Source organism: Accipiter gentilis, chromosome 29, assembly GCF_929443795.1.
Source record: "Accipiter gentilis chromosome 29, bAccGen1.1, whole genome shotgun sequence".
Taxonomy (NCBI): Eukaryota; Metazoa; Chordata; class Aves; order Accipitriformes; family Accipitridae; genus Astur; species Astur gentilis.
Window position 1 is genome coordinate 21455990 of NC_064908.1, and position 26107 is coordinate 21482096.

A 26107-nucleotide genomic window follows, 5' to 3' on the forward strand; every position below is an offset into this window, starting at 1 on the left:
AGAAAATAGGGAGGGTAAAGAGCGATTTAAACTAAATTGTAATGGTAGCACAAGGATAAATGAATTCAAAAATTTAGAAGCTAAATGTTGAAATATGGTTCCTAACCATCAGAGTAATGGAATTTTGGAATGGCTTCTTAATCGGAGTAGTGAGACAAATAGTTAAATAATTTTTAAGTTGAAACTTGATCAATTAATGAAGTGAAAGCTACCAGTTAGTGTTTGTGAAAAGAAAAGAGCAGATTCAGTGAATCAGAAGACTGTGTGTTACCAGTGTGGGGTCATGTACATATGAGCATAAAGAATGACCTACCGTAACCATTCTACATCTCTCTGCGATTTAGCTGATATTGCTGGCATACAGATGGAAAATCCTACTGAGACAGTTCAGGAAAAAAAGGTGTCACCATAACAGAGACAAAAAAACACATGTTTGAGCACAGCATGAGTCAAGCAATTTGTCTTTTCTCTTCGATTTTGAACATAACTGCAGTTGGTGATAACTCCAGCTGCCAAAGCTGTTCCACTTGGCTCTGCTTCAGGCCACTGTGCATACAGTACTATTCCTCAGCCAAATCTGTCGATACGGATTCTTGTGATACATGTGTGTGGAACTTTGCTTTTCCTGAAAGAATAATTCTAAAAGTAAAACCATCCAGGCAAGGTATTCTTCTGGAACTTCTCCGAGTATTACCAGAACAAACTTCAGATAGAGAGAAGATGTCCAAAATTTGTTGCCTTGCTTAGGGTAAACTTCAGCAAAAGAAACTGAACCAGCATTGGGTAGTTCACTGCAAAAGATCATACTTGGCTATGGTTTGACAGGTTTGTGCTTTTGTGTCTGGTTGATCACAGATACTAAGAATAGTGATGTTTCTGTAGGAAAATTATTTGGGGAAGAAAGAATGTGTTTGTATGATGTTTTCGTAGCAAAATTTATCTGCTTCGTGGTATTAGAATTCCTGCCAGAGTACTGATGATAGAATGCACGTGTTCTTTCTCTTCTCAGTCTCATGACTTTGTATATGTTTCACAAATAGAGATGCATTATGCAGCAAATGCACATTGAACATGAGCATTGCGCACAGCCTTTTGAAAAGGTCAGGCAGTCCAAGACTTGTAAAGGTAGTCTGAGATTTAAATCTCAGTGTTAAGATTTAACAAATGGTCATTATTTATTAATTTCCCACATACTTCCATGCTTCATTAAACTCGCAAACATAGAGCAAAATTAAACTGAGTAGTAATTGGTAAAGGTGAGGAATTGTAGTTAGTATAGGCTTTACAGCCCCTGGATTGGATTCAAGAAACTGGTCATGTTGCTTAATTTGATTTTTAGATGGAGTTTCCTAATGATGCGTGAATGTTAACATTATATATATAATAGCTTTCATGAGCTGTAGTATCTTAGGAAAAATAGATTAAACAAGTGGTTTCTATAATTATATGATAATATAACATAATATTTGGGAAAACTACAAGTCATGAGTAATTCCAGTTTAAATTTGAAAATCATTTTAACTTCAGCAGCAGCCTTGCTAATAATGCTGGAAGGTATTTGATGGATCTTAAAGATCATTTAGTACTTTTTCTTGTGATTCAGTTATTTGTGAGAATATTTCAATCAAATCTAGCAGTTTTCTTTCTAGGCTTCACTATGGCAAGGAAAAACTGGACTGAAGTCACAGAAGGTATTAGAAAGAGGGAAAGATTTGATTCTTAGCAAAGTACAGTTGCTGCAGTTTATACACCTTGGAGAACTTTGACCTTTTTTGACGATGTTTGTTTCATCAGGATAAAGCTTTAAATTAAAGTTTGTATTCATCAAAACACATCACAACTACCCTTAAAGAGAACTCTCATTCCTCTTCCATCTTTGTATTTGATAAGAAGTTTTTGGATTTTGTTTTGAATATTTGATTTCACATTTTCCTCTCAGTTTTCCCTAATGGATCTTCAGTTTCATAGCATTTTCTGGTCCCATTCCAGAAGAAACTGTAAGCCTTAAAAAGGCAAAGAGTGCTAAGTTTTGTTATAGTGGGAAAGAATCTCCTTTCTCTTTCTCTTTCCCGTGACCGTTCTTTTTGAGCCAGGGACAGCATTAGTGTACTCTGAGGAGATGTATGCTTGACCTTTTTCCGGGAGAACAGAACTATCTCAGTACCAGGCTGTCAGGGAGAGAAGCTTAGATGGTTGTCCTAAAATGTTTTGGCAGGATCCCAACACAACATTTTGCCAAATGAGAACCTCAGTTACACTGAAAAGGAATATTTGGCAGCCACTTTATATAAACAAAGCTTTTCTCTACAATTTTTTGTGCCAGTCCAATTGCTTGCTTTAGATTCATGCTTGTCAGCAAGTAGGACTACTCCAGAAAACCCCTGACAATGATGTCATATCCTAAAAATAATAGATCTTTCTTGCTCAGCCCCATATACTGTTCTCTGCAGAAGCTGAGAAATAATATTTGCTAGTTACAAGACTAAGGGGACAAAAATAGGACCTAAAGCACCAGGATTCCTTCCAGTTGTACCCAAAATGTATTGCTAATCATTGTTAACTCAGGGCATCACTGGCAGCTGGTGGGCTTCAGAGATACCATGATGCAGCTGCTGCAGGATCTTCTTCCTCCTCCAGGAGTGTAAGAAATGATCTGAGGAGAGTGCTTGTCCCCAGGTAATGCAGTTTTTCCCTGAGCTGGACAGTGCTATCCAAACATGGTGGCACCATGCCACGTCCTTTCCTGACCTGCCACGCCTTGCAGTGCTTCCAAAACAATTTTTTTGCTCACCTTTTGGTATCATTAGGTCAGGCCTGGTATTCTCTTCAGTTGTTTGTGGTCTAAATTGCCCTTGGTATTCTCCACAGTTGTTCTTTGAGTAAAGCCAGTTTGAAGACTGTTGTTTGTATTACAGTGTTATCTGGACAGGACCATCAGGATTGGAATCCCATTCTGTAGACTGCTATCTATACATATAATCCAGTTCTTCAGAGCATATTAGGCCAGACACTGGTAATCCAATTTACTAGTAAAATGATTTACAGAAAAAACCAGTTCCAGTTTAGATTCAGATAGGCAGGATGCTATGGGAAGGCATCCCAGAGAAATTAATAGGCAATTAAAACATTATACTGACTCCTAACAATGATGGCACTATAAAAGTGCCAGCTGCACCATATTGGTTTTAGCCTTATGATAACAGGAACTGTACGGCAGGTGCTTAAATTGTAAGAACTTATAACAGTGAACCTTGGCCACAGTCCATCTTAAGTGGGCCTCCCAGGCAGCTGTATTCCCTGGACCTTCTCCAGGAAGATTTGTTGTCAATGGCAGGGGTAGGGGGAAACCTTCACTGTTAGCCTGAGATTTCTAGTGATCCTGTGGCCATATGGATCAATAGCTATAGTTGTGACTTGGCTGCCTCTTCCACAGGACATTCTCAGGGAGAGTGAAGCTTCCAGAAACTGTTGGACCTACTGTTTAAGTGCTACACAGGCAGCCCAAAATGTTTCAGATATGTCAGACCCATTTTGCTTCATACACAAATACCATTCAGAAATGCCCTGAGTGACAGCTTTGAAGACTGCACTGCTTTATTGCAACTTAGATCTTCCTTGTCTCAAGAAAGATGAGTAAGTTTTGTTCAGCCTCCTCACGGAGCAGCTACATTTCTTGTTCATGTACGGCTACTCTGTCTTCATTCGCTTGCTTAATATTAGGGGAATTGAGTAAAAGTAGCTTTACTGTCCTAGCAGTAGTTTTGTCCTGTACTGGAGAGCATACTCCCATGAAACAGAACTATGTTCAGGACTGGCTACCTATTTTTTCTGCATTATGTTAGGTTCTTCTTTTCCTGCTTATCAGGAAGGTTACTCTTAAATGAGCTATATGGCGGCAATCAGTAGAAGAGTGTTATTTAAGACTAGGTTGGGATAGAGGTCCGGCTTACTTTACAGAGCCTCCCAGCCCTAACACATTCCAGAAAACATTCTGAGTATCAGGCTTTAAAAAAAAAGATACTGTTTGTCATCTTTTTAGTATCCAAGGTCAAAGTCTTCACATACTCTCTCTATGCCTTGTTCTTTAAAAGCTTTGTCTTAATTCCCAGAGGTAAATTGATGGTTTGTTAACTCAGTAAATCTCTATGCTGATTTTTTTTCCTAGAGATTTTGCTTCTAATTTTTATTTCACCTTAGATTATTAATACTAACTCCTCAGTTTTGTAATTTCAGTTCCTAATGGGCAGTTTCTGAGGTTGATATCTAGGATTTATCCTGGCATGTATCTCAGCTAAATTCTTGCTGTGTAATTTTGGAATGTTGAAATTTCATACATCAGCACTTAGACCTTGCGCTAAGACTAGGCTTCCTCACCATGGTAAAGCAAATATTTTATTTTTTAAAAGAACTGCTGAAAAAAAAAATTCTAACAGTGTGGTGACATTGGATGAATATAGTGACTTACAAATTTCTGATCATATACAGGTGCAAACACAAAAAAAGAGAATGTCTTCATGAGTTATGAGTGGTTTATTAGGTATGCTGGGACAAAGGTAGTTTTTTACTTGTAGTAATACTAGTGAATATCATTGGGGACAATGAGCTGTGAGAATATAATTTGCTATGTGATGGATATAAATGATGAATGTTGGTTGTAAGCACATCAGGTGTCAAAGTCTGCACAGACCTATTGATAGTATCATGCTAAGCCTCTGAGGGGCCAAAGATTCTGACTCTGTGAGTGCTATTTGGGTGACATTGCTCATGCTGCTGGCATAACTGTATGCAGATTTAGCAAGGTGAGAGCAGATGAGCATGCGTGTGCATGCATGTAACCTGTGCTTCTCAGTGGAAAATGCAGTGTCAGAGGAATTGCAAAAATTAATTTGGGTGGTGACAAACAAGCCAAGACTGGTTGAAACTGTACTGACTGCCAGTATCTTTTCTTTGAAATAAAAATGTTTTTGTTTCCAGCCTTCTGCGGGAGAGGGGGAGGAGGAGAGAAGGTGGTCCAGGAATGACATCTCATTGTCAGAATATATTCACTTCTCTCACAGTTTATTTCAAGTATTTTGTTAAACATGTCAGCATGAGTATTTTATTTCTACCAAAATTCAAATTTAGGCTCATATTTATTTGTTGTTCTTTTAATAAATCCTGTATTTTCCTAAGTTGAATAGCTAAATTGCATTTTTGTTATTTTCAAATCATTGCAGAATTCTGGCATTGTTGAAGTCAATGACCAAACTGTCAGAGACTTAACAAGGGCAAAGAGTTCACAGTGTACTTTAACATAACCAAACAGATAAACAACATCATCTAACTTCACATTTTCTAGAGAGATGACCAATGCAGAGTGATGTAATCTCATTTTATGGCACTGAAGAGTCACTTGTTGCTCTGTCAGTGAACTTTTAAGAGCAGCACACACCATGGGTGCTTTCTAGATTGTATAATGATACCATGCCTCTTTCTAAAACCTTGTTAAAAGCATGAAGGTGTTAGGTCTTACTTTCTGCTGTTATCTTCCCCTTTTCTTCTTTACAAGAATATTTTTAAACAGAAAGAAAGAAACAGTATAGCAAAAGTAGTAGCATGGACGTTGATCTTACTTTTGTCAGATGTTCTGGTCACTAAAGAAGGTATAAGAATGTTCTTGCCTTAAATCTGATAGCAGGTCATGGCACTTCCCATTATGTACATATTCATAGGCAGTATTTCACCTGTGCTGTTTCTCAAACATTTAAGTCTTGGAGCTTGTTACGTAGTAAGCTAATTAAGTTGATAAAAATGTGAAGGTGGACAAGTGATTTGTGGCCTCCTCAGGTATATGAGGTAATCCTGCCGCAATTGCTCTGAAAAATACCTGATTCTGTAAATAGTTACCTGCAATGAGAGACTGGACATGTTTAATGAGCACACTTCAGTTCAGCACGCTTAAGAACCAGAGTCTAGTCTGTAATACTTACATATAGATTTAAATTCATTTTAGTATAACAAAGCAAGAAAATTTCAGGAGGATCGCATTACAAATCACATCATTGTAAAAGGGAGAAGCTGTTTGCTTACACGGACTGAACTGCAGTCATATCTTTTTGCAATGGGCCTATTAGACAGATGTTTCCGCAGTGACCAAAAAAATTGTGGCTGTTGCCACAGGGGACTAATAAAACTGAGTAACTTATTTGTCAACAGGATAAGAAAAGAGCATCAGAGATGAGTTCCTCAAAGCTGACAAACTAAATCGTGCAGTTATCACGTGTGGGGAAGGATAGGCAGCAGCTCCCTTGTACAGACAGAAATAGAAGAAAGAAATTAGCAATTGTGGAACAGTGACAGGTTAGCAGGGGAAGGGTTGTCTGCTTCTGTTGGAGAACTACTGTTATGTGAAACAAGTTGAAATGACTGTTCTCTTTTGCATAAGAATTTTGGTTCATCAAATATGAGCTAACCCAGTATAATGAGCTTAATACCCAAGTTTCTCAATATCTGTAAATAGCACAGTTCTGCAGGAGATTCTTAAAACAAACAAAAAAAAAAATTACAGCTTTCTGCACAAAAATCAAGCTCACAGCATGGGTACAATAAACGTTTAATATCATGGGGAACAGATCAGCCTTAAAAACGAACAAGAATAACTACTGTGCAAGGGATACAATTGGAACATTTCTACAGGCATGGAAGATAAATTCACAACAGGGTCCTTTTTACAGGGAACAACTTCATTAAGGTTTTCTGCCATTTTTCCATACTGAAAGGAATTCCCATATGATCAACATTTGAGTCGTGCACTGAGTTATATTATTGTGACCTTCTCATTGTCAGCTTCTAGGAGAGGCATGTTGCCACTTCCTGGTCACGGAAATCATGTTGACAGAAAGAAATGGTAGTCTGGAAAGGAATGATTCATTACCTACTTGAAATACATTACTTTGGATAGGTAAAAGAATCTAGTACTATCAGAAGAATGGAAATTCTGAAACATGAAAAGGGACCATAGGTTTGTTAAGTAACTTCACACTAAAACATAGTTCACAATGTTTGAATACTGTGGAGAACGGACTGGAAGGTGTTCCCTGTAAAACTCTGTGTATGTGGAAGACAAAGGTGTAAGGAAATTGGTAGTTAAGCCGTATGTGATATTTTGAAATGCTTTCATAGGTTGCCCCACACACACCCCTTTTCATGTTTTTATCTAAAGTTAAAAAGACTTTCACTGGTGTTTGTATACAGTGGACTACTGCAGTGTAGCCTGAAACTTTCACAACTTTTTTGCATGTTTAATGCTGTGCAGTGACAGCAATTATTTATTTTGGTTTTATGCCTACTCCATTAAAATTTACTTAACATTGTGGTCCTCCATACTTTCTTGTCAAACTGGTACAGAACAAAGGACCCATGAATGTCAAGTTAAGAGTGCATAAGCTTGAGGGGTGGCAGAAGTCATATGCTCTGGAAGGTCAAGATGTGTTGGAGTGCTGAGATAAGGCAACAGTGAGTGCATCATAAAACACGTGGAGTGAGGCAGAGGGGCATATAATATAACTTCTAATTATCTTTTTTTACTATTAAGTGTTGGTCATTTTACCATGCTCCTTTTCTGTAAGTCATAGTAACTAATATTTCTAAATAGCTATTTCTGAGTGCACATTTCCGCATGATAACAGAATAAATTCACTTTTCATGTACAGAGGGAATAAAATGTTTGCTGTTAGGTTTGTATCTAAATTTACTAAATTTTGGAGGGTTTTTTTTCAGGGGAAAGAGTATATGAATTTACATTTTTACACTGATAGGGAGTCTAAAATACCAATTTCCATTTCTGTTTTCATTGACTTCCCTCACAGTTTCTTATCAAACAGGTAGTGATTTACTTAAAAAAATCTATTGTTTTGTTACATAACAAAATAAATAACTACACCTCCAACAAAGTAGAATTCCTGCTTACTACTGCCAAAAGAATTACTTTCTTCAGTTTCTTTCAACTTCTATTGAGAATTTTTTTTTGTTAATTTTTCTAAAAACTTGTTTTTCCAGATTATCATTAAGAATTGAGCCAGGTAACAGCTCTCCTCGACTGGTTTCCTCCAAAGAAGATCTTGCAGGTATAAAACTTCATTTGAAAATTTGAGTAAGGAAATAATTTTAATTACAGAAATCCTCCACTGAAGTGTATGGGAAGTATGGGAAAACCCGTTTTATATCAGAGGGGTTTTGGAGGAATTGATCAGTATATGGGCTTTTGTTGCAATTACAGAATTATCTTGTAAGGGCTGTCAGAGAATTGATCCCTTTCCATGCATATGCCCAGTTTCAGAACATCCTTGGTCCAGAACACCACCTCTCTGATAGTTACAAAAGATCTGAATTTTATTGCAAATTTCTGCATAGCCAGCTTGTACTTGGGTTAGCACTGTCCTTTGTCTTAAATAGTTTTCTTCCTCTATGATAGTCACCCTTGGAGGTTCCTACAGTAACAAATTATATCCCACATATCAACATTGATTTCACATATATCAGCATTCATTTGACTAGGCAAAACAAATCCGTTGATCTTAAATGAATGAAAAAATCTGACTTCAGAAGTAAGACTTAATTTGCAGAGATTGTAGAGGAGCGATGCACTGTTATTTGACTTTCTGGGTAACAGGTTTACCTGGATGTTAAAGAGGAGCATTTTTAAGATGATTTGTTAGTAGGTTACACATTTTTAATAGGTAGCATGAAACCTACTGGAGTTTCCCCTGCTGAGATTAAAAACCCAGCTAAAGCACGTGTTGGCTTTGTGTGGCAAGGTTTTGGTAGCAGGGGGATAGGTTACAGGGGTGGCTTCTGTGAGAAGCTGCTGGAAGCTTCCCCTGTGTCCGACAAAGCCAATGCCAGCCAGCTCTAAGACGGACCCGCCACCAGCCAAGGCCGAGCCCATCAGCGATGGTAGTAGCGCCTCTGTGATAACATTTTTAAGAAGGAAAAAAAGTTGCAGGACAGACAGAAACAGCAGCTGGAGAGGAGTGAAAACATGTAAGAGAAACAGCTCTGCAGACCCCCAGGTCAGTGCAGAAGGTGGGGGAGGAGATGCTCCAGGCACCGGAGCAGAGATTCCCCTGCAGCCCGTGGGGATGAAGACCCTGGTGAGGCAGGCTGTGCCTCTGCAGCCCAGGGAGGTCCACGGTGGAGCAGATCTCCACCTGCAGCCCGTGGAGGACCCCACGCCGGAGCAGGTGGGTTCCCGAAGGAGGCTGTGACCCCGTGGGAACCCCGCGCTGGAGCAGGCTCCTGGCAGGACCTGGAGATCTGTGGAGAGAGGAGCCCACGGAGCAGGTTTTCTGGCAGGACTTGTGACCCTGTGGGGGACCCGCGCTGGAGCAGTTCGTGAAGAACTGCAGCCCATGGGAAGGACCCACGTTGGAGAAGTTCGTGGAGAACTGTCTCCCGTGGGAGGGACCCCACGCTGGAGCAGGGGAAGAGTGTGATGAGTCCTGCCCCTGAGGAGGATGAAGCAGCAGAAATAACGTGTGATGAACTGACCATAACCCCCATTCCCCATCCCCCTGCGCCACTGGGGGGTAGGTAGAGAATCCAGGAGTGAAGTTGTGCCCAGGAAGAAGGGAGGGGTGGAGGGAAGGTGTTCTGAGATTTGTTTTATTTCTCATTACCCTCCTCTGGTTGTTTTGTAATAAATTGAGTTAATTTTCCCCAAGCTGAGTCTGTTTTGCCCGTGACGGTAATTGGTGAGTGATCTCTCCTGTCCTTATCTCGACCCACAAGCCCTTTATTATGTTTTCTCTCCCCTGTCCAGCTGAGGAGCGGGGAGCGATAGAATGGCTTTGGTGGGCACCTGGCGTCCAGCCAGGGTCAACCCACCACAGCACAATATGTCTAAAATTAATCCCTGGAATTGACCAGTGCAAATTGCCAAGGTTGTCAGTATTGATACCAAGTCTCCCACTAACCTTGTAACCATATCAGTCTACTGAGGGACCATGATTCCAGGTAGTATTGCTGTGAGCTTCTTTGTCCAGAAGCCAGACCTGGTAATTCAGAGGTATTATCAATAGCATGAATCATCAATAGATTGCTGATGTCTACATAAACAATTGCAGTTCGAGGAATAACACAGAGTGTTTGTTAGCATTCCAACAGAAATTAGATTGTGTGGCTTTTTTACAAACGCTTGCATTTTCATTATTATTTAATACGTGAAGAAGGAAGAGCACTCCTTCAGTACGAATGAATCAATGTACTGAATAACATAGGAAATTCTCCCTTCAGGTTTCTATGTGAACTAACATACGAATTTGAGACAATTTCATTTTGTAAAGTGGGAGGACAAAAGATTTGTAATAGCTTTTAGCAACATATGAAAGGCTACAGTACCATCCATAAGTTGACCAAAACAAATCTGCTGTATCAACAGTTTGTTTCTTTGAACAGACTAAACAAACATCAGACTATGTGAAATGTGCTTCCTACTATAGGAACCATTATCTCAAAAGCTGTTCTATTTTAATCTCTTAAACCTGAATGGCTAATTTTCTGTCTCGTTATGTTAAACCATGTGTGAATGTAAAAATCCCAAGGAGTCCAGACCATATCTGACATTTGGCATTCAAAATGTCTTTCCTTCTCACCAGATGAGAGACAAAATGAATGAAGGAGAGAAAGAAAAAGGAAGATGCTAAATATGAAAGGAGAAAAAATAAATAAGGGTGTTTTTCCTCTGCCTCCCAGCTCTTCGTGTTGGCTGCTGTGAAACCCTTTCTAAGTGTCAAATGGACAGTCGTTTGTAGGGAACCTCTTGTTTGTTTCAGGATTGTGAATGTTCTTCCCAGAGTCAGATAAACTTTTGACCTGGTCTTCAGTCCCTACAGTTCTAAGGAAAAAGGAATAAAATCTATAGAAATAATAATTTGGAAGAAAAAATTTCTTCAGGAAGGTGCTCCATCTCTCCCCCCTCAATGCTGAGAATTATTAATTGCTGTGTAAAATACAAGGAGGTAGTTCACAGGAGGAATTTTTTTTTCTTTTTGTAACTGGATAAATTCAAAAGGAGTTTTTAATTAACATTTTCTATGTACAGACATGTGTATTGGGTCTGGCTGGGATGGAGTTAACTTTCCCCATAGCAGCCCTCCTAGCACTGTGCTTTGTACTTGTAGCTAGAAAGGCGTTGGTAAGGCACCAGTGTTCTGGCTGCTGCTGAGCAGTGCTCACAGCATCACGGCTGTCTAGCCAAACCCACTGCCCGCAAAAGGCCAGTAAGCAGGGGGTGGGCAAGAGGTTGAGAGGGGACATAGCCAGGACAGCTGACCCAAGCTGACCAAAGAGATATTCCAGACCATATGATGTGCTCAGCAGTAAAAGCTAGGAGAAAGGAGGAGCTGGGGGGCAGGAGCATTTGTTATTAAGGCGTTTGTCTTCTGAAGCAACTGCTCTGAGTGCTGGGGCCCTTCATCCCAGGCAGTGGCTGGGCATTGCCTGCTGATGGGAAGTAGAGGACAAATTCTTACTTGTTTTCCTTTGCTTCTGCACACTTCACTTTTCTGTATTAAACTGCTTTTATCTCAACCCATGAGGGTTTTTTTCATCTTGTTTTCTCCCCTCCTGTTCTGCAGAGCAGGAGGAGTGACAGAGTGGCTCAGTGGGCACCTGGCAGCCAGTCAAGGTCAGCCCACTACATTATGTAATATTTTATTTTGCTTTTGTGAGGATTTGCTTATTCATACTTAAAACTAAGTCATTGCTTCTCATATTATTATATCTTACATATGTAAAGCAGACATGCGAGTGAACTTTTTTCTGGCCTTCACTTTGTATTGCTCACATTTAAATGCTTTACACTAGGGTTTTGGTGTTAACATTTCATTAAGATGATTGTGGAAGTTCTAACTTCGGTCGTAGCAGCATAGTATGTGATCATCACCAGTACTCTGTAATTCTTAATCAAGGGCTTAGACTCTATCAGAGCTGTAATGGAAGGCAATTAAAAATACACTTCCAAAGTTGGAAACAAGAACTTTGAACTCTCCTGAGCCAGGCAAGTAATATGGCTTTATACTGCAGTGAGCTCAGCTGGAGTCCACAATTGTTGATCAGGACAATGTTCAGTTGTACCTACTCAATTTAATTATGAGATTGTATACTATCTGACAGTATTAGGAGAGGGTGAACTTTACCTTCTGAATCTGCAGTGCCCCTATATTCTCTGTAAGGTTGCTTTATTCAGAGTGAGAATTAATATGATGACTAGAAACCAAGTCTTGAGTCATTCCTATTGCTCCATTCTTCTCTTAGTTATTTCCTTTGAAAGCTCGACATACTAGTGCACTGCTGTATTTCTTGCTCAGCTAGAGGGTTCTCACCTACTGCCAGTTAGACAATGAATGCCACCAGCATTTTGTAATACCCACATGAATTTTTCAGTGACCTGCACCTATGTCACTGCAAAAATGCTACTAAAGGGAATCCAGTGTACTTTATTGAAAAAGAAAAAAAAAAATCATTCCTGGAGAAGGTTAGTTAAGTAAGTTAGCATGAATTCAAATTGAAATTTAACTAAGCATAAAGGCAATAATTTATTGTTTATTTCACAACATTAATAAATAGAAATATAGCCATATGTTAGTCTTGAATAATTCTGAGCTAAAATACCCAAATACCAGTAATGAGATATTTGACCATGGAGAATTAAAAATAGCACATTCAAAGGGAATTGAGTCAACTTTATATGGATTCAAATATAGTTTGAAATTATTTCCACCTCAGTCATTGTGTGCCAGGAGTAAATCCTTTGCAGGCAGCAAACTATAATGATAAGAGATGATCTCAAAATAGTTTTAGACAGTAGTTTAATGTTCCAGTTAATAATTTAAGGCATAGGAGTCTGAATGTAGTGATTTTAAGGTAAAATAAAGGTCCTTGGCCCATAAGGGCAGTCATCAGTTCAGTTATCCTGATAGTCAAAATGTTAATACGTTACTAAGAGCAGTAAGTCTAAGGCGTGTGACATACTGCCTTCTTATAGGTTGCTGTATGTTTCCAAATATGTAGAAAAAGCTTGGTATTGTGGTAATAATTCTAAAGTCTATAATGGACTTAAGTGCAGGGAATAGTGTCGTCTTCATGTCCTAAAGTATAATTACTTGGGTTGATGATGGAAATGTATTTTCCTTCCCAGTGCTGTGACTTTATCTTCTACCCAACTTCAGTTTTCTCTTTTTCAAAAGAAGATTAACAGTTTACTCTAGCCAGGGACATTGTGGGTTTCTTTTTTTCCCCTTAAAGTATCTTTATGAGTGTGAGGCTCAATAAAAACAGTTAAACCCTTCAGTATTTCTGTTTGCAAAGTACTGGAGAAAACCATGTGTCCATTTTCCACTTCGGTTGCCAACTGGTTTTCCAGTAAATTCAAACAGGAGGCAGACATCTGATTAAAGTTAATGTCTCACAACAAGCTATGTTTTGTATATTAGTGGCTAAGATGGTCTCATTTAATTACCAAATGCATATATAATTGTGAATAGTGCTTTCACAGGAAGATTTCTTGCCTTTCATGATGCTGCAGAGTTCTTGTCTCTTGCAAGTCGCATTTAAAAAGGAGCTTTAAACAGTTTAATTGTATGCTTTCAGGAACTGTGTGATTCACACAACTTCCTTGGCAGCAACTTAAGTCTGTTCGTTCTGCCTTGCTATGGTTTGAGAGAGAGAATGTAGCTGGAGAACTTATAGTATGCTAACTGTTCACAGTTTCCAGTTGAATTAGCTGCAAAAGACATCTGTGTTCCTGTAGTGTTGGCTAGGAGGTGCCCAGCATTTATGGTACAGCTATTAGACAGATTGTTTTGGAAGGTATAACTCAATACATTTTCCCAGAACAAAAGAAAAGATTTAATGTAATATATGGTAAATAAGTTAGCCACCTAAGCAACTGAAGTTCCTTAGAATTTGCACACCAACTGTAGCTCAGTATAGAAAACTTTATGCATGTTTTTTATCATCTTAATGTTGTTTTGAAGAGTTCAGGGTGCAGTGCTAATCAGAATATAGAAAATGGTTACTCCTTCTCTGAAATATACTATGTTTATCCTGTCTTGGGAAACAATATAAAAAGATAAAATAATGTTAAAATAATTTCCATATCCAGAACATTATATCTAATACTAAGTGATTCAAAGACTGGTCTTCATGATTCTGTGATTTTTAAGGAAGCCCTTCATTAGAGTTAGCATTTAGAAGTCCTTTTTAGCAACAGCCAGGCCTCAGCTGTGGGCAGCCCTTATTATGGGGGTTTAATTGTGCAATAGTAATGGATGGACCCTCACCCCCTCTTTTTCTTTTTTTTTTCTTTCTTTTTTTTTTTCTTTTTTTTTTTTCCTTTTTTTTTTCTTTTTTTTTTTTTTCCAAGTAGGTCTTGGTATAATTCTTGAGAGGAGAATAAGTAGACCAGAGTTTTTATGTTACTACCCTACCAGGAATCTGGAGTAATTAATCTGAAACAGGTGTATTCTCTTTTTTGTTATTGTGGTGAAATTCGGCCCATAGTGCTTAGTCCATTCAGTTTTGCGAGCTGCTAAAGAACTTCTAATATTTATCTTAATTAATCAGAAGCAGTAGATTTATCGGATGTAAATTATGTGATATGTAGGAGTTAAAAATGTAGAAAATGTAGAAACGGAAGAAAGACTGGGATGTTTGCACATTTGTAACCCTCTGAAAGTAGGTATACTACACTAGTAACGTCTGTACAGCAGTCCCAGCATTTTAGAATAAAAAAAACCCCACACTGTCATTTTCCATGTAAACACTGAGTTTGACATTTAGTTTGCCTTTTGTTTTACTGGTTGCTTTGGCAACTAATAAATAGTTTGTGCTAAGTGCTTTAGCAGCCAATCGTTCTGTGGAAATGAGGATTGTCTAATCCTCCTGCAAGTGCTTGGTTATTGCTTCATGTGCATAGTGTCTGCTTTTCTTATGCTATACTTAAGGTAGAAATGGAAGAACTTAAGTTTTCTTCACAAACCGTCCAGAAAACTTTGCTCTTCAGTTTCAAACTTACACTCATTTCCAATCTCTTCCTCTGTGATACTTTCCCTGCAAATTTTTGCAACTCATTTGACTATTTTTGAAAGAAATTAATGCCTGACAAATGTGTGGGATTCACATGTTATCAACCACTAAATCCAGCCAGAGTTAGTGTGCTGTGGGTTTTTTCTTAACAGACCAAAGCTTCACAAAAATTGTAGAAGGATATTCTGTCAGAGCAAATATAGAGTTATCAGGGAGAGAATGGTCATGCTCAGTTTTTAACTTTTATCACTTCCTATTACTTCCTGTGACTCCCTTACCAAACAAGTCTCTTTAATGCCCTAGTTTACTGATGCTTATTTTAACTACTAAGCTGTTAGTCCCTAGGAATGTTAAGAGCATGTAAAACAGCCAGAAGTCAAGGGGCTTTTCTGCTCTGGATTGGGGTTTTTTTTGTCTCTTTCTTCAGAGCAGTCACCTGAAATAATTTCTGCAAAAAGAAAGTTATTTTTTGCATGGATTGGTTAGTGTATTTCGTTGAACCCAAACTTTGGAGTTTCCCTGCAGCTGTGCTCTCACAATGGTTATGTCTTCACTGCCAGTATGGATGTCATCCAAGCTCATGGGCTACCCTGCAGATCCAGCTGCAAAAAATTCAACATTTTTGCTGACGTGTAAGTCAGGGTTTTGCACAGTCCACTGGTGCAGTGTAAGTAACACAAATGCTGACAATTAGTGATTTCATAAAAGTAACACCTGAAATTGAAAGTGTCACTTCTATTCAGGAAGCATTTTTAGGAAATACACTCAAGTGTGCTTACTGTGCAGTCAGAAGTACATTAGAAATGTGATTAGTTGTACTTGATCTTGATAGAGTGGCACAGAAAAAAGTGCCCCAGGTTTCTGGTGCACTTGTCTGGTTTGCTGTTGCCCTTGCTAACTGTTTTAAGCTTGTCATGTTGCCTGTGCTGTAATGTCATGTTTCACTACATTATTAACATATTTCTACAGTCCTACTGTTGGAGATACTGGATTAAGTACTAGTGGACAAACTCCTCTAGGGTCCATTTTGTACGTTTTGACACTTAATATATTAACATAAAATAACACCCCTCTGTATCCACATCACTTACTTGGTCCTTTTCTGGCATTACAGCAAAAAAAAGTAAGCCGGAATGGAACGGTCCAAGAAGATTGAACTACTCCTCAGACACACACAAGTTTTTCGTAACAGCAGTGGAGACAGGGTGAACAAAGCTGCCCCTGCCTAAGCTGTACTTGCCCATTAAGGGACATTAGTATTCTGAGATAACAACCCAGCATGATTCACTGTTATACTTAAATTTATGGGAAGAAAAAGTATAAGTTAATATGCTCGTGTGATTGAAAGTTCTCTTTTTCTTAATTGTTGTTGATAGACATACAGAAGATTGACATACATGTCAGTGTTTATTCCCTCACTGCAAACCATGCTTTTGGAATTAACCTTTAAATTAGTGGATTTTGTTCATGCGAATTTGAACATAAAGCAAAGACTACATCGAAGGAGGACCACACTGTGTATCTGTTCCAAGCATTCTTGGCACCAGTAGGTGGTAGCATTTGTAAAAAACAAAAAAAAATCTGGGCCAGACTATTCTTGTTAGAGATTTGAGGAGATATATATGAGACAACATCTTCTAATAAATTGCCTAATAATTGTATTCTGGAGTCCTGTAAACATAAAATAGATTGTAAAAAATAGAACCTGGAAGTAAAGTGAAGCAAAAGAATACCATGTACGCCGGGTCTTTCTCAGTCTCTCATTTTTTGTTTGCTTGTTTAAGAAATTTGGGATGGAAGGTTACTTGCACAAAGCAAATCAGTTGAGTTTGAGGGAAGAAGAAAATGTCCATATCATGATTTTTTTGGATGACTAAATGAAGAAGTTGTTAGACTTCTTTAAGCTGTTTTCTGATTATTTAGAAAAGCAAACCTGCACATTTCACCTGAAAATCCACTGAAGGCTGTAATAAAGGAAGGATCATTGAGAAGTAGAAGGGAATCAAGAAAAAAGAACAAGCTGTAGCTGGATAAGTGGAAGATAGAAATGAAAGAAACTGAGAATGATTTGAAGGAAAATGTGAGGATAGCAGGATATTCTTTACATATATTGGAAGTAGAAGGCACTTGAGAAAATCGTGGTTCATTTGGACTGCCAGTGAAAGAAAAACACGTAGAGAAGGAAAGGACAGTGCAGCAAAGCCAGTTTATTTGCAGCAATCTTAAATACAAAAAAATGAAGAGAGAGTAAGGATTTGTGGAAGATTAAAAATATAAGGTCTGGAATGAAACAGTGAATTAATCTTTTTTTCCTATGATATTTCTAGAATGAGAAATTCTTGATTGCCAAAGTAGAGAGACTAATATTCTATAGCAATTATTGTCCTTAGGGTAAAAAAAAAAAAAGCATTGCAGAATGAGGTTTCCAAATTACTTTTTATAAATGTATCTGTACCTTTGCTGTTATGTAGAGTGGAGGTAGAGATTAGAATAGGACACTAATTACAGCAACAGGGACCATGTGGCAGAAATATAAAATCCTATTTATGTTCCTTTTACTCCCAGGGCATGATATTAGAAATAGTTCATAGTCCTTTTGAAAAAAAGAGTACTTTCATTCAATAACCAAAATCATCTTCCTGACCTCTGCAGCAACAGGCCTTTGCATACTGTTTCCAAAGAGAGCAGGCAGACTTCAATTTGTCTGACCAAGACACACCTTTCCCCCCCCTTTTGTGGGCTTTTGGAGGGGCTTAGGGGAGCACGAAGAGGTGCAGCCAATCTTGTTCTTAGTTGCTCTTGTCTGAGAAGCAGCTGTAACATATATGTCTCTTGCATGTTGTATGTATTAATAGGCTTTAGTTGAATTATAAAGCAATACTCTAAAGGTTAAAACTATGCTTTTGCAATAGCCATCGTTCTAGATTTATTTTTTTTCGTCATTCTCGATTCTGCACACAAAATTCTTCTTGAGTTCTTTACTGTGTGTTTTGTAAGTAGGTCTTTCTATTTGAAAGTTTTAATTATCACCCACTGACTTCGGTTACAATGGTAACAGTAAAAATTTACAGCGAAGATTTAACTAGAGAGTCTGTTGCTTGGAATGTCTTTATTAAGTTTTAGAAACAGAGCTGGTATGTATCAGTTTTACTTCTTAGCTGGTCACCAAGAAACGGCAAATAGTTGAGACTGGTTTACCTTCCTGAAAAGTCACTCCATTTTTCAGCATATAATATGCAACTCCTTTTCAGTTTTCTGTTTGGATACCTAGTATTGGTTTATTGATAGATTTTTAGTGGAGAAAAATTGTGAACTGTAACTCCTTCACCCTGTTGCTTTTTTTAAAAGCTCTGGAGAGTGTAAATGTTCACATATTCTACTGAAGGATTGCAAAAGTAACATTCATTTATAACATTTGAAGGATTATTCATGGAAAAATTATGCAAAGGAAAAAACAGTGAGATCCTTTGGGATATGTGTAAACTTTTCCAAATGTTCTTGCCACATATCTCTGAACAGCACTCAGCTCACTGATGAAGTTGTCTCACGTTCCCTAATGCAAACAAATTTTTAATAATGTTTTAATATTTTTATACTTTTTTTTTTTGTGCATGTCAGCATAGTCTTGAAAATTATGCTGAGAAATAATGAAAACCAAACTAACCCTTGTTCATGCCAGCTGACTGGAAAATCCTACTAAGAGCGCTTTGTCTCCATGAAAGGCAAAATAACAGAATAGCAATCAGGGTAACAGTATGCACTAGGAGTGGAGCCAGGAGAGTAAAGAGGAGAGTTAGCAGTAGCAGATGACTTCACTTACTGGAAAAAAAGGGACAAAATAACTCAATCTCAAATGAATTTAAATATTGGAATTTTGTTATCAGTAGTATCAGGCATAGCTTCACCAGCTAATTGCTCAGCAGTCTGGTATGTCCAGAAACATCCCTTGGTCCTTACAGTTTTCATCACTATCTCACCACTTTACCCTCTTTGGCATCCTTCTTGGCACAGGCTCTCTTGTCTCTTACCCCTTTACAGAAATGAGGTCATCTCCCCTGTGCCCCATAACTCATGCTGACGCCCTCTGCACCCCAGACTTCTTGCTGAACTGAGTGTACCTTGCAGCACAGGTCCCATCTAATGAGAATGCTGAACTTCACAGTTCTTCTTCAGACATTTGGCAGCAGAGCAGATGCAAAGACTTTGTAAAGGTTTCTAAGCTCAGCTTCTTTCTACCTTAGCACAGGGTTAACAGAGCCAAATTGTATATATTTCTTTCTCTTGCCTTGGAGATGAGGGAGATGCAGAACAACGTAGAAAATGGCCACTCCAAACAGAGTAATACCAGCACAGCTGATATTTCTGTCATCATCTTATCCCACAAAGCATTTTGTTCTCTGTCATCAGGATCTTCACTAAAGACACCTAACTAGCAATTAGAATAAGTCCTTTACCTCCTTTCATAGGACTGATGAAAGCAATTGTGATTTTCATGTATAGTAGCAAGGAAGCCAGACTGGAACTGTTGGCTTAAGTTGTAAGACTCCTATAACTATTTCCACAAATTCTGTCACCCTTGACACATCTCACCTTAGCCAGGCAGTATTTTAACCTGAACTGAAGTCTGATTCCATAATCTTATTTTCAATCTGAGATATGCAGTCCTTTTAGACACATTATATCATTTGTTTCAGAGATTTTTTTAACAAACTTTTTCTGTTCTTAAGCTGTCCAGGTAATAAAAGCTCTTGCTAAAATCAAGTTACAATGATGAATCTTTAAATATTTTTGTGTTGTATTCATATTAGTGCAAATTTCATTTCATGCTTCCTAAATGGGGGTCTGATTTCCAAAAAAAGGGAGTGTAGAGTGAAAACTCTCAAAGAACTATTTTTGTTGGTAGACAACATCTCTTATTTTTTGTAGGTTTTGATAGTGATAACATCTGAACCTATCAATACCTTAAAATACCTGGAGTAAAATCCTGCTGACTTTGATTTTGTAATGGCTTGATTGTGTCAGCACAAGACTTGTTATTTTGCTGTTCTTTCTCTAGATGAAGAAGTTTCGGTGCAGTCTCCACGCTTTGTTTTGATGAACAATGTCTTAGACTGTTCAGTTAACTTGATTCTTATTGCTTTCAGCTCTGTGACTCTACAGAGTGAGAAACTTAAACCTTTAAACTCATGTGTATTAGAAAATTTAACAGTTATTTTGACAAGTGGCATAGTGTTTGTGTGAAAAAGCACTGCACCATACTGGTACTCCTTTAGGGCTGTGCCTTGAGATTGCTACTCTTTCACAGGCTGTAGTTTCAACAGTTTGTTAAACATAATGCTTCAGTAGCTCTCAGTGAACTATAATGTCATCCACTTAAAAGAACTTAATGTAAATCAGGATTTAGAACTGGTACCAGAGAGAAAGCTGAATGACACAACAGGAAGCAATAGAAAACTGAACCAATCCTGGCAGCCAAATTAAGGGACGAGTAGTGACAATGCATTGCAAGCTGTGATGGTAACCTCAGAGTGGCCACATTAACACTGAAGTTTATGCTGAGTTTCAGACTAGACTCTACATGCTCATAATTTTCAGGAAAATTCTTTCAGCTGCCACTATCTTCATACTGGGTCTCAGTTCCAATATATTTGAAGCTTCTTAGCAGGTAGTAAACACCTCAGTAGTCCTAAGTGTTTTACTGTTCACAAGTTGAAAAATATCTGATGGAAAGGCACTACAAACAAAGCATGTAGAGAAAACTCCTTTTTGTGAACTTAGTTCATCAGAAGGGCTGAAGGTTTTCAAATAAAAGAACTTGTAATCATTTCTGAAACTTCTGAATGCATTTGGTTTGTCTCTGCGTAAATTTTAAGAATTTGTAATGAAAACTTGTGGTAAAAGACTTTAGTGAAATACATGTGCTTGCTAGTAATGCAACAGACGAGATTTTCAGACCTAATAATGAAATGCGAATTCAAACAGTTTTTACACTAAACTAGTTACCACCTAATTGTGCTCGGATTCATACTTTTTATATTCTAACTTGTGCTTAGCCTCCACAGCAGAAGAGGAAAGTGAACCTTATCGTCTTTAGGGAAGAAGCTTCTAATGTCATCTTACAGCCCAAATGCAACAAAATTTTAATTGAAAATGCAGCAGAACATTGTACTCAGCCCTCTTCCAACCTCCCAGGCTATGGTTCTGGTTGAATCACTGGATCAAGTAATGATGAAAAGTGCATTTTTTTTAAAACTGCATGTGGCCTTTAAACATAAGACCTTCTCTAAAGCCACATACACCAGTGACTTATGCTACAGGTGTCATGTTTCACAAATTCTCAATTGTGTGATGCTAGCAAAGACAGGCAGGCAAAAGTGCTGTCCTATATAAGCTGGTATATAGGAATAAAGTAGAAAACAGGATTACAAACTGTTTTCTCTGTTTGTTCTCCCACTAAATTGATGATCTGATGAACAGTATTACTGAAGGTTCCTCTAATGAACTTGTTTCCCCTCTCAGTTATTGCTAGAAGCAGTTTCCTCTTTCTGCTTGTCTTGAGGCTGCTTTCATTGTTAATTAAACAGCACAGTGACTGCTAGGGAAAAAACTTTGCAATTCTTTATAGTAAGTTCATAGTGAAATTCCTGGGTCTGGGCTGTGGGGAAATAAAAACACAAGTAATTTGGAATTAATTCCTATATTTCATACAACTTGATATAAGTCTATATTGCAGAGTGGGTATGGACAGTAAAGCAACTTGCATCTATTTGTATTATTTTTTTGCCTCTTACTAGGACAAACTCATTACCAGTTCTCCTGTTTCTTCTTGTGTCTCATGAATCCTCAGTTCAAGGCAGAAGATACTGATGAATAACTTCTGTGCTTGAGGAGAGATGGAGTAGCCTATATAACAGATAGAATCATAGAATATCTCAAGTTGGAAGGGACCCATAAGGATCATCGAGTCCAACACCCTGCTCCTCGCAGGACTACCTAAACCTAAATTATATTACTAACAGCACTGTCCAGACACTCGTACTCTGACAGGCTTGGTACCGTGACCACTTCCCTGGGGATCCTGTTCCAGTGACTGACCACCCCCTCAGAATGATTTCTGTTACGAGTGTACCTTCACATCCTGTTGTCAAACTGTGCCCTGGAATGTTGGGGTTTTGTTTGGGTTTTTTTTCTGTTTCTGTGTACCACTAATTTGAGGCCAGACACTTTTGTAAGGATTCTGATGATAGTTGTGTGTCGTTTTTCACGTCACAAAGTTTCTGTCTCTGTTGACCTCTTAACAGGTGGTTTTAGGTTAGAGGCCAGAAGCTGACTAAGGTAAGGTCGCAGGAGCCTCCAAGAAGTGGTTCCTGTAGTGTAGGGAAAAGTCTGTTTCGCTGCTACCTGAGCTGTACAAATTCTGGAGATAGATATGGAGCAGATGGCCACTTCCATGACCACTATTCCTGCTTCAGTCACAAGCACCAATGCCACAACCAAATGTTTAAAAGTAGAATCTCAGCTGGTTTTTGTGAAGCCAAGAATAGCCTTGCATTCACTGAGGATGATGATAGGCCATGTTGTTCTCCACTGTATTACAAAGTTCACTGCCAGCCTTTTGGGAACAGTATCAAGGAACTGGAACAAGAACAGCTTGTCCATGTTTTCCGTGAGGCCTCATAAAATCTGTAAAGTGAGATGAAGAATAATTGCAGTGAGACATCTCTAGAGCTCATAGATGATTGAAAAGTAATGCATCTGTCTGGCCATTAGATACTTGAAAAGCCCTTGTTTTCTCTTACATGCTCAAGCTGTGAGTCAGTATGAGCAGATTGTTTACAGTTTATTCACAACATGGAGTTGTGAACAAAATTCAAAACATGTGTGAGCATTCCTGCTCACACCCGAAGTACAAACTGATTTTATGGCTCTGCATATTACACTTTGGCACATCCAGCTGTTGTAAAGGTGCCAAGACTTTTTGTAGGAGTTCATTGTTAAAAGTATGTGCAAAGCTGTTTTAAAAATTACTTCCAGACAGTTTGAGAATACAGAGATGAATTCGTAGCAGAAATGGATAGTGTAACCCTAATGCACAAGAAACAGCTCTTCAGAAATGGTGCCTTTTGGTTATCTGTAACAATTCATTTCAATCAGTGGCTAAACACACCAGCCTGTGAAATTCCTGGGGTTTACATCAGTTCAGTGTTAAATAATCTCTGTCTTTTAGGTCCATCTGACATGTCAGCAATTATGAAATTCAGCAGGAGACCCACGTGTCCTGATGCCTCAGTAGCAGCAAGTCTACCTACACCTCCTGTACCAAGGCACAGGAAGAGTCACAGCCTGGGAAACAAGTGGGTACACCAGGCTGTCTCACGTTGAGGCAATTTTGTGCATCACAAAGATGTAAGATAGCAGCAGAACATTCTGGTATTTGAGAACACTGGTATTTGTCCCTTCCATTTCTTGTATTGCAAGAGTGCTTCAGGCTTTACTGTGTATTCTCTAGGTTTTCTCTTGTCACTTGGTTATTTTTGCTGACTTTATTCTCCACTAGTGCCAGACATTGGCAGTACTTGAAAGCTGTGTGTCCACTTTGGTCTGTGGATTCCTGGTGTGCATAACTGATTTTTTTTTTCTTTTGTTTTTTTTTAAACATCTTGCTAATACATCTAAGGAAGCTTACTAGCTGCTTGGCACACCTTACCATTCAGGAAAGTTGTGACCTTTTGCACAGTTTTACCTTGGTAATATAGATTAGAAACATTTTTCTCTACCATTTACCCAGCTAAGTGAGAGCACCTGCTCCCCAATTAAGGTTTCAGCATCTACCAAATTTCACAATTAATGGGTTAGGGTAAAAGAAGTTCACGTGACTTGTCCAAGGTCATAGAGTGTTGATGTGTTAGTTCAGCTTAGTGAAGGACCACTAAGCAGTGGCTTAGCTGGGGTCTGCTCTTTCTATTTTTCTACCTTTGCCTCCACCCAGGGTGTTCAGGTTTTGTATGGAGAGGAGTCAGAAAGCTTAAAAATTCTCATCTGCAGAAATTTGATAACTGTTACTTACAAAGACCACAAAAATGTGAGACTTGTTTTGGAAGTCAAGGAGCATATGCACAGCAGAGGGAAAGTGTGAGCCGTACCGTTTAATTGCCTGCTGCTTAATAACCGATTGATAAGGCAAAGTCTGAGTGGAAATACCAGGAGCCAAAGGTTGCTATTAGATGACATAAGAGGGGTTGTGCATTTTTCTCTTTCCAATTTTCCAGCATGATGTGTCAGTTCAGCGTAGTGGAGAGCAAAAGCGCGACCTTCCCGACGGAGAAGCCGCGCCACCTCCTGGATGACAGCGTCTTGGAGTCGCACAGCCCAGCACGCAGCCACGCTCTGAACTCGCTGTTCACCAATGGCCTTTCCATAGGTAGAGTCTGTGTGGGGAACTGGCATCCTGCCTTTCTGTCCCAGTGCTCTGGAAACTCACAGAGATACCCAGAAGTAGGGGCTTAGGAGGGTTGTTCGCTCCTGTGCAGAGACTGGTCCCTTTCGTGGAAGAAAGTAGATCAGAACTGCTACTCGGCTACCTAGTCAACTTTATCTCAGCTTTCCTCAGTTACCTACTGGTGGTATTGGTAAAAGTGGCATGAAGGAAGATTGTCTTTGTTTATGCTTTGTATGTGACACAGTGTTTGTCAGCTTTCACCAGGGGAAAAATAAAAAAGTGCTACTGAAAAGTGGATATATACTTTGAAAGGTACTTTTTCAATAAGAAAACTTTAATTTTAATGATGTGTTTTAGAAGATGGGAGAACAGTTTAGCTGTGCTCTCTGAGACTTCAAAAGTAACATAAAATGAACTTGTGAAAGAGGATGATGACAATTACATTATGGTATTATAATTAATAAAATTATTACTATTATGAAAACAAAGTGATTGAGCATCTGTGTTCTAAGCAATAGAAAGCCACCTTTTAAGTGACTCAGGCTATTTCTAGAATAGGAAATAGGCTGTGATGGGTAGCTGGTTACTTGACCAAGTAACCACTTGGTTACACCAAGAGTTTGACACTGAGATGATCTTTGAACTTTGGAAAATACAGGCACAGCTCACTGTGTTATACTGCGCATTAGAAGATCACTCCTGGGCAAATTAAAACTGTGAGCTAAATAGCTGTGCCAGGGAAGGAGAGAGACAAATTGGTCATGGGCTTGGAGGAGAAATGGGGACTATCATTGTGAATACCATCATATTGATTTGTTATTGCTCCTAGCAGCAGCATACAGCTGGCATATCCTCTGTTACAGGTGTGATTGCTTGTTGAAAACAAACAGTGATATCACGTCTAACAACTTTCATCAACTTACAGATGTTGTGGTAGAAATACTGTCTTACAGAGTAACTGGATTTGTGTTCCTGACGTGCTCAGCTTTTGAAGGAAAAGCAGCATAATGAAAACTAAGACATGTAGATGTCTGGTATTTAAACACAGAAGTAACAATGACTTCATTCATCAGTGAGATATTATAAATGGGAAGGCTCATGTAAGCCTCTTCCAATTTCAGATTTTACCATGAATTCTAAAGACTTCAGCTTTGAAACATGATTTGAGTAAGCAATTTCCATGGTACTATATAAAATTATACTGGTGAGCCACATACATCAGCTTTGTATTTTTCCCTTGGGTGGTTTTCTTACTCCTTCTCTGTACTACTCTTTTTCTAGATAGCAGTGAAAGCTCAGAATTTAGTGAGGAGCTGCCGTCAGGGCTTGAAAGGTGAGTTAGTCTTCATGTACGCTCACTGAGCACTCTACAGACTTAGCTAAGAAATTAATGAATGATTCCTAACATAGGTAATCCCTAAATCAATAGTTATTTTTATTATATTATTGAATAGTTAGGAAAAAATGGCAAACTTTTTGAAATAAAGCACTGTAAATTTATTGTGGTTTTCTTCCCATGGACCTGAAAATATTGGGAACTCTCTCTGTCATGTTTACCAAACCCTAACTGTTGAAGTCTCAGACTAGAATTTCCCTCATCAG

The 26107-nt window shown here is 38.6% G+C and overlaps 1 protein-coding gene across 6 annotated transcripts in view; it reads left to right on the top strand.

Annotated features, from left to right (window-relative positions):
* The window catches only part of RALGPS1 (Ral GEF with PH domain and SH3 binding motif 1), a 154694-nt gene that overhangs the window by 98354 nt on the left and 30233 nt on the right, over nucleotides 1-26107 (top strand). For 3 of the 6 annotated variants that reach the window (XM_049833313.1, XM_049833312.1, XM_049833314.1), the window contains exons 13-16: nucleotides 8038-8105; nucleotides 23294-23420; nucleotides 24336-24487; nucleotides 25787-25838. In XM_049833313.1, the coding sequence (XP_049689270.1) occupies nucleotides 8038-8105; nucleotides 23294-23420; nucleotides 24336-24487; nucleotides 25787-25838 (399 nt within the window). The remainder of the gene's footprint in view (nucleotides 1-8037; nucleotides 8106-23293; nucleotides 23421-24335; nucleotides 24488-25786; nucleotides 25839-26107) is intronic. The other 3 variants (XR_007510065.1, XM_049833315.1, XR_007510064.1) reach the window with 2 other exon arrangements.